The 9411-nt window shown below is 39.5% G+C and overlaps 1 protein-coding gene and 1 pseudogene across 1 annotated transcript in view; one reads left to right on the top strand and one right to left on the bottom strand.

Annotated features, from left to right (window-relative positions):
* Window positions 1–9411, top strand: part of LOC131768607 (uncharacterized) — a 12138-nt gene continuing 2727 nt past the window's right edge. Inside the window, exons 1-3 of the mRNA XM_059084334.2 lie at window positions 1–199; window positions 2700–2762; window positions 8729–9037. Of these exons, the coding sequence (XP_058940317.2) occupies window positions 50–199; window positions 2700–2762; window positions 8729–9037 (522 nt within the window). The 5' untranslated portion in view covers window positions 1–49. The remainder of the gene's footprint in view (window positions 200–2699; window positions 2763–8728; window positions 9038–9411) is intronic.
* Window positions 4216–6574, bottom strand: LOC136281067 (uncharacterized; annotated as a pseudogene).

Below are 9411 nucleotides of genomic sequence, written 5' to 3'. Positions count from 1 at the left end.
CTCAGTTTTGGCTAACAATTAAACGTGTCGGAAATATATTAAACTAGACATGGCGTTCAGTCGGCTAGAATTGAAAATCATTTCGATTATTCAGCTGGTAATGTCAGTTATCCTTTTTGCACTCGGCATCGTGGATCACTTTGAAGTACGTTACACATACCTCAGCCATTTGTTGATGCCATGCTGGATAGCAGCTCTTGTAAGTACACGTGCCCAGAACATCGAACTACGGGTGTTTTATTGCCTACGCTCATGCTTTTGACACAGTTTAAATACGAGAAATTCGAATTTCATGGCGAAGATGTAAAACTCCTTTTTGCTGGTGCTTCTTTTCGTTTCAATAATCCGACCACTGCGACTAAATTTCACACAACCCTCACAGCTGCCTTTCATTGGGGAATGCAGGTTGATAATGGCGCTCAATATTTAGCTTAAGAGTTAGCGATAAGTGCTACATGGTATGGTGTTCATAAACCGAATACAAATATCATTACAGCGGCGAAAATTAGATAGGGAAGCGCAATCCGTTATTCTAGGAAAAATAAAAGTTGAGACTACAGAAGTAAGATAGAATTGTTTATATTGCCGTAGAGAAATTAATTTTATAAGCGGATAGTTCGTGATACCGTACAAAATTAGTTGACTGTTCCGAGAATTGCACTGCAAATGGGCCAATTTTTCGTATTTCTGTTTAGAAGGCCAATTTTTTTTTTAAGAATGGGACTTATACTAAACGATGAAAACCTTTGCTAAACGTACAGAACACCTTTCTACTTGTTTTCAAACGCCTTATGATCGACTTCCGCTCTTGTCGACTCATTTGGACTTTGACCTGATATCGTCTGACTACATAAAGCACGGCATTAGTCTTAAACAAGACATTTAATTCATTCGCACCAAGACGTAATATTGAGATAAGTTCAGTATCAGCTCAGGCACTCAAACGATTCCGAGTGCAATTAGGAACACAGTAAATAAGCAAGAGTAGCTAAACATGCAGAGTTACCTATTGTACACCGAATTATCTCTCTCTGATTTTGTGTTACCTGAAAACTGCATTTTTCAGAGTCGATAACTGATTTTTGTCTGTATTGTATTTAATATGAAATATAATGAAAAAAATCATAGAATACATGAACTATTGGGGGAAGGGAAATTAATTATTTTTTCACAACAAGTGCACGCCGTTTGAAATCAAGTCGTCATACCGCCGTATCGCACGGCAAAGCTTATTATATTACAAACACTGCGCCGAGTCGAAGTTATCGGTTATTATGCCCGATAGGAGAGCGGAATTCGGATCAGTTTAGGTTGGGCTGTGTTGGCACAATCCAAGAGGACGCCGCACTGTATTTATGATGTGTCGAATCCCATGCATAATTTATTGCAATGTTTTTCGATACAACGCTTATGATTTCCTTATAACTGAGTGGTGAGAACAGCCGTGGGGAACTTTTTTTATCCAAATATAAACCTAACTAATTACAGTATTAGTATAGGTAATCAAATGATTTCAAGTGAAATTTAGAATAAAAAAGCACGAGTAAATTAAATTTTTTCAAAGACTAACAAAATTGTAATCTTTTTGTGGTGCAATTTGTGGTCTTTGAAAAATTTTGCTTATTTATTCCAAATTTTCACGAGAAAAATCATGTGTTACGTATTAATAATAGCGGAGCTCGAAGAGTGTAGCCCCATAATTATACAAAATAGTAGTAACCCATCAAGCCGAAAAAATTTGGATGTACGACCGTACGACCATACAAGGTGCTACTTTTAACATGCGTGGTCAACTGTACCGCGGGCACACCAACACCACGGCTTTGTTCAGTAGTCCAGTGGTCAGTGCACTGGGTTCCGAGTCGAACGACCCGGGTTCTAGACCTGACCGGGGCAAGGCGTTGTGCCCTTGAGACGTGCGGGAAAAAAATGCGAGCTCCGCTTTTAGGCTTGGTTAAATCTATATATTATACATGAAAAAATACGAGATAGCTTATCATAATTATGCAGAAGCAAAGTGCACGCATTAAATGCAAAAATGATTTATTCAAACCCTGCAAGTGACATTGTGCGTTCGGTCGAAACAACCGCGTACGATCAAAACAATAATATACTATGATATTTAACATCTTTCAGGCACAAAAAAGTTCAAAGTCCGGCTTAACAGTTCAAGGAATTGTTCAGTCTGGTTTGTTACTTCTTTACACTGATCATGAATTGACACTCTTCTGCAACGAATTACCTGAAAACTGCGTTTATCTTAACCAATCAGAACTGAGTAATTTTTTCATGTATCTTATTATGAATGTATATATATATACCAATACTAATTCTACTTAATACAATGTTGTATTTCTACCTATACTCTCAGTATTCTCAGATTGTAAGAAGGTCGTTTCTTTCGATGAAAATTGGATCGTAAATATTCTTGAGTATAACTGTGTAACGTTACATATGTCAAAATAGATTTACTGATCATGTTTTGATGATTCATGTTTCTCCATTCGATACCATTTCACTTCATTTCAGGAGGCCTGATATAGATGATGAAAAACACGGCAACAATATTCCCTCGGGTTTTGAAACTCGTCTGTAACTGTACAAACAAGCTTGTAACGGTTTTATACTGATAAAGCTCTTTTTTTTTCAGGCATTTTGCTTGATTTCCAAAACCTAACTTTTGCTTCTTACTTGGATAGGTATTGCCATCGGGCATCATGGGATTGATTCTGGCAGTCAGGGTCAGACGCTCCCCGATTCTGGTGAGAATGATTACAAACGCATATGTTATTAGATTATAATAATAATCATCTTTATTGAGGAAACTTTTTCATAAAAGATATGGTTTTCAAAAAGGACCTCAAAACTAGATATATATAGTAAAAACAAAGCTATAAAATTGCAAAGGGATTAAAACGATACAAAAAATGCACAAAAACTAAAAATAAGTATAAGTAAAAATTAAACGTAAGTAGCTATATTAAAAACTTAAAAACATTACGTTTAAAACTATTTACATTCCTTGAGTCTTTGATCGTCTGACTAAGGGAGTTAAAATCGGAAACGGCATGACATTGTGTTCTTTGCTTCCCCCAATTTCTTTTGACACGTGGTAATCTAAAATTGCCTTTGTTACATGTATTATGCCAATGAAGTACGTCTTGTCTAATCTAAGTCTATATCATGATTAATTAAACCATTGATGCATTTGTATAGTGTACACACCTTCTTTGAAATCGCCTTTTCTCTAGATGCAGCCACTTGAGAACGGCTAATGCCTCAGTGGAGAATGAGTACAATGGTCTATTTAAAATAACTTTAGCGGCCTTATTTTGCAAAACTTGCAAGCTAGACATAAGGGTAATAATATGTTTTTCGCCCCACACAAGATCAGCATATTCAAAAAGGGGCATAACAAGACAAGAAAAGTAGACGCGCTCTGAAAGGCAATAAATGCTCTATACGCTTGAGAAGCCCAAGCCTCTGATTGGTTTTATTTCTTTGGGCCCTTTGACTATCAAAAGATTACCACCAGCCGAATTTCGGTTAAATTACCATGACGCCATAATGAGTGCATAATAACAAAGTTAAACGCGTCGGACACAAATAACTGTTTTGGTCAGTTATATCTTCACTGGCCGTTAAAATGACTAGAAACATATTAAAATGTCTATAACTACACTTGATTTTTATATACGGAGACAGGAGAAACAATTTTCGACTTTTGCTACACTTTGAGAATCACGCCATAATTCTGCATAATTCTACGCACAACAGGTTAAACAGTTCAATTGCACTCAAAAGGTTAAATTTGGCACAAAGCCGTCAGTGTCCGTTTACTCCTCATCCGGTGAACATGGATTCGAGCATTTGCATCCCTTCTGCGCCTTCTGCACTCGCCAGTTTCGAATTTACTGAAAATCATCCAACATAAAGATAAGGAGGTTTCACAAGCAATGGTGAGCTCGAGTGACTAAAATCCGATATGTAGGACTCTGCTGTCACGCAACGCCTTCATGTAAATAATACACGCACCGCTTTTATAATCAGCAGATCAGTTATTCGTAAAACGTTCAGTGCTCAGTTAATTGAAAGAGCAGGTACACTCCTGGACTAATTGTGTGAGTCGTGCGATGAATGGCTTTTTCCTCTTCTGAGGTGAAATGTCAGAAATATCCAGCCCAAGGTCGATGCACATGTCTCTTAGCCTATCCACTCTTAAAGTTGTGAGTGTACGTTTTTGTACAAGTTCGCAGATGTTTAGATCGAAAGATACAATCGGATGTTGAATAGCCACATCTCCATCACATTTGCACACACTGCAGATAGATGACTCTCAGCTTCGGCAGAAATTTCGTCCTTGTCGACGCTCTCCTTGTCCACTTCTGAGATTTCACTAGCTTTTGCTCGGTTACCGGCGGCTGTAACTTCTAATCGCTTCTTTGCTGAAAGATGGCTGAAGAAGCCACTAATCTGCTGCGACGTAAGGACTTCATCAGGTTGAAATCGACGTCCTCCCGCTTGGTCTCTTGCTAGGCTCATGGTTTTCGAAACTTCTTGTGGATCGCTTTTCCGTCCACTATACTCTCCTTTTTGAAATTGGTCAGTTAAGAATTCGGTCTGTTTCCTTGTAAAACGCACCTTTTTCTTAATTGTCTTCAGGGTCCAACCCATTGGAAGAGGCGGCAAGCCGTCTCTCTTTGATTGTGCGGCAACTTGAACGCTTGGTATTCGACTGCGTCCCTCCATCAGCTTGGAAGAATATTCTCTTTTAGCTTTATCGTAGAGAGTTTCCTGTTCGAGCATCATTTGGTGTTTTCCAGTATCTAGGTGTGTCTGGAGGTTTGCAAAGCGACTGCAGGCTTTTACACATCCTTCTTCTGGAGACGGGAAAAGCATGTCATCTGGCTTATATTCCCCAATACAGCTTCGATCTTGGTTTTCGCTTTCAGTTAAGAAATTTGCTTTGACAGAGCTTTCCTTAATATGTCGGTGTCTCACAATCTTGAACGTCGGTGCGCCACTTGGACTCTGCGATGGCGAGTCTAGGATTTCCAATTTTTCAGGCTACTTCATGACTCCTTCGAACTTGGCCCATGGCACTACTTTACCGGAACCCACATTGAATGCTCTCCACACTCGTGTGTCACTTTCATCGTACTCAAAATTGTTGAGTAAGCTTATGCCATCCCATTTGATATTAGAGGTGTTTGACGGTTTGGCAGCAACATAACTTGCTTTCTCTCCTGTGGTTTCTTGGCCAGATTCAATGGCTGTTTTGAACTGTAGAGCGTTGATGACATCATTGCCTTCGTTTACGTACCTTCCAACGTACCTTCCCTTGATTGTTGCCGCTTTGCGATCACATACCCCCTTTCCACCTTGAGGGTCCGAAAAGTCGTTTCTTACAAAAGCCACTCCCATGGCATCACTGGCCAGCTTAGCTGAGATGATTGAATTTCCGCTGTGATAACAGCCAGCGTTATCTTATTTGTAATAAGCCATTTCCAGCTCTGGAATTTCCTTTTTCAGGGTAGTGAGGCAGTCAAGCATAATCGAAGCCACAGTCACACTGTCTTGGGCGCAGCTTTGAAATACGTGAACAGGTGTCTGCGATTCAAAGTGCTCAGAACCCTCTGACCGTCTTATGGCAACGCTAATGTGCCATGGCAATCCTCGCTTCGCAAACCAATCTGACTGCGCCTCTCGATATTTTCGGGGCATATATTTCATTGCCCAGTCCTGGACTAACAACACCGATCGGCTGTCGAGTTTGGCTAAAACTGAATGCTTCGCCTCAGCTTGGTGGACTGAACGTAGCTGATGGGCTTTCCAGCAAATGATATCATCCCTTGCCTGTTTGATGGTAATTTGCATGTCAGCTTGATCTTCTGCTGACGAGAGCGCACTTGAACACTCATCTTCTATGGTACACAATACTTCCTGTAACTCATAACACTGCTCATATGACTATTTGTGGAGATGGTCGCAGGAGCCCCGAAATTCAGCATTGCTCGGATCACTTAGCGCGTAAATTCGACAATGATCGGGAACCTTTAAGGCCTCCACTGTATGTACCTAAAATAAAAAGTAAAATGACAAGCGCGTGATTCAATGTATATTTACAAAGCATTGCATGCGCATATGATCGACATTTCAAAAAGATTACTTAATCGATTCTCAGCGTTGTGTACATGTGTGTAAGCGTATTACAGTGAATTGTAAACTGTTGTTTCATAAATTAAGCATAAAGAAGACTTGGAGAGAAAGAAAGAGGTAGCCGTGAATCATAGTAAGAAGTTTACTGCATCACTCTGCGAAGGCAACGCATAATTATAAAATATGCACCCACCTTGTAGTCGCCCTTTAGGTACTGCTTCGAAAAACGAAGTTGCTGCTTAATTTCCCTCGCTCATTGCTGAGTCTTGCCACAGTCAACAAGCTTGTCTACGAGTTTTTCTATAGCATCAACTGCTTCCATTCCTGATGCTGAAAAGTTATGAAGTCCTTGCAGAGACTTGCGAACAGATGAAGAACACACGGCCCAAACTCTCTGCAGAGTTCTCTTACTCATAGGCTCAAAGTTGGTTTCACAGCAGTATTGTTGATACTATTGGACAATACGCTCTGGTATCATTGTTCTGATAACATTGAGTGTTTTTATGATCTCGCCAGTCGACAATTTTAGAAGTTTTTCCCCGAAAGGAACATCTTGAGTAACGTGTAGACTCGTTATGAAAGAAACAAAATGTTCTTATCTTACAGGTTCAATTCTCATTCTCCTTTTCTCCTGGTTTGGAAGAGGAGTAGCTCTTCCGTGTATCAGGCTTCGCGAAAATCCCGCTTCTTGCTAAGATAAGTTCAATCTCTGTCTCAGCACCTGAAAATTTTAAAAAACGCTTGTGGCTTCCTCTGCGCCACAAACGCCACCTACAATATCATGTAAAGATTAAGACATTCTTTTTCTGCTGGAGTTAAAGCAACCGTTGTCTTTATTCCCTTCACCGACGATTATTACGCTTTTGTTTTTTGTTTACTTTCGTTAACCCATCACATTTGTTTTCCGTGGGAAAATTGTACTGTTATTTTCGTTCCATAAGGTTTTCACTGTACGGTTTATATTTGTGAAATTTTGTAAAGTCTATTTCTTTGTTGTATCGTTCTCGTTCATGATGGCAATATATTTGTTTAGATCTTATATGTGAGGCAGAATGAATTGTTTGTTGATCTCGTTACCTGACAGATTATCATATGTCACGCAGAGTGACAGGAACCTGTGAAAAATTAAAATCCGGCAAATCGCTAGCGTTACCTGCCGTTTTGTACGGGACCCTTTTTGTGTGAGACGTCAATAAAACCAAAATTAAGATCAAAGTAGACTAAACGTAACTGGGTTGTGACACGCTGTAGAAAATGACAACAACAAGTAACTTTATTTTACTCATCCCGGCTCAGTGGCTTCAATGAGTTAGCCGGTCGGCCACCTTCACACCAAATTGCAAAGGACAGTATTTCGAAAATATCTTCCAAGCGGAATAACAAGGGCCTATAAAAGATTTACAATTTTAGCGAAGTTTGGTTGGTTGGTACATCAAAACAGCGGAAGATACCAGAAAAATGAAACGATGAATTTGAAGACCCACCTTATAAGCCCTCGTGATAGTATTGCTGGAGATTTTGAGAAACTACCACATGCATTTTTGCCACACTACATTAGGCCGGGTTTGGCATGAATTAAATATGGCGAACACGTCCACTGGTAATTAACCCGTGGTTTCGTCAGGAAGGACACGATACAAAAAATATCACTATATCTTGGTAATGGAAGGCCACATGTATATATTTATAGCTAGAGAAGTCCTGCTGTTGCATTTTAGTTCATGCAGGGACGGCCTGAAAACTGCATAATTTAGAGCTCGCAGGCACTCATTTTCGATCGTGCAATTAGTATCGGTTTATTTCCGTTAAAATGAATATTTACAGAAACTAACCTCACTTCACTTTAAGTAGTACCTATAGCTACCTGTAGACAAAAAATGGGACGAAATGATTTTTTTACCATGTCCGCGATTTTTTTATTTTTCTTTGATTTTTAGAGACATTCACTCTTAAGAGCTAAAATCCCGCAATTTATTTTTGGACGAATACGTCCGCTTTGAGAAAGTTTATAGGGGATTAGATTTGACCGATTTTCGTTAGATTTCGCCAAAACATTCCAGGAATAATGACAAACGAAAACTTGTCGGGAAATTTAGTTATTTGAAATATTTGTCCCTTGGTGTCCATTTACGCAAAACGCCTCGCATATTTTTAGCTACTCCAACTTCAGTTGCCGATATCTAGACAACCAATCAAAATATTGGAAAAGCCGGACACACTTCTGCTGATTGATGCCTTGTGAATAAGACTGCGCAGCCATTTTGCTCGTGCTGCGGTATCCAAAACTCGATAAATTCAGAAGAAGAACCCTCAGTCGTTTCACGCCTTACCGGCTTCTAATACTTTCTAAAAGGAAAACTCGTTTAAATTATATTTTTATCATAAACTGCAGTCATTAAGCTTTCTTCTGATATTTAGTTTGCTACGATTTTAGTGAAACTAGCGCGCGCGCGAAATTTCTCCAGAAGGACACCCACGAAGGTAGAAGGTAACCTTCAACTAACATTGGCTAAAGTTGTATTTGAAGCTCAGAAAATGATTGCCTCCTCCTTTGATATCATAATTTCAGATAAATTGGCTCACTTCAATTAGTGTTGCCTCTGTTGTAGTTTCTGCGGTGGTACTTGAAGCGTATTCATGGGCTCTGAGAACTTTATTGGGTTTCAAATATGACAAATACGATGGTTCAAACTACAGCAATGCACAGAGTTTCCCTTACTTGTGGGCTAAAGACGCAAAAATCAAGTTTGAAGACCAGGAAAACACCATGATAGCCATACATGCCTTGATTGTCATATTTACCATCTGTGAGATCATTCTCGCCGTGGCAACTGCTCGGAGCGGTGAAACTGGGCGTCAGTCGCCGCAGGAAAATCAGGTATGTTGCGCTACTCAGAGAAGAGTTATTAACCTTTTACACCTTAACATCAGAATACATTTTCTCCATAACATTCTCTATACATTTCCTATGATATTGACAAAGAGAATTTGTTAAACGATTAAGAGCCTCTTTAGTTGCTGATCATTTCCTTTATTCTCATGACCTCAATGTTTGTTTTAGGGATGATACTGATAGGAGAAAATAGTTACTAATCAGTCTTAAGGGTTAAAGTGTTAGTCGAATAGGGTACTGAAGTCTAAAAGTAAGGGCTCTCGCTTCATTTCCTCTTCATCATCCTTTGCTTTCGCTCGACGACTTACTTCCTACGTCTCACCTTACCTCCCTTCTCCATCCTCCATCCCTGTCGCCTC

The sequence above is a fragment of the Pocillopora verrucosa genome, chromosome 5 (genome assembly GCF_036669915.1).
Source record: "Pocillopora verrucosa isolate sample1 chromosome 5, ASM3666991v2, whole genome shotgun sequence".
Taxonomy (NCBI): Eukaryota; Metazoa; Cnidaria; class Anthozoa; order Scleractinia; family Pocilloporidae; genus Pocillopora; species Pocillopora verrucosa.
The sequence above is the reverse complement of the archived record's forward strand: the minus strand, read 5'-3'. Positions and strand labels throughout refer to the sequence as shown.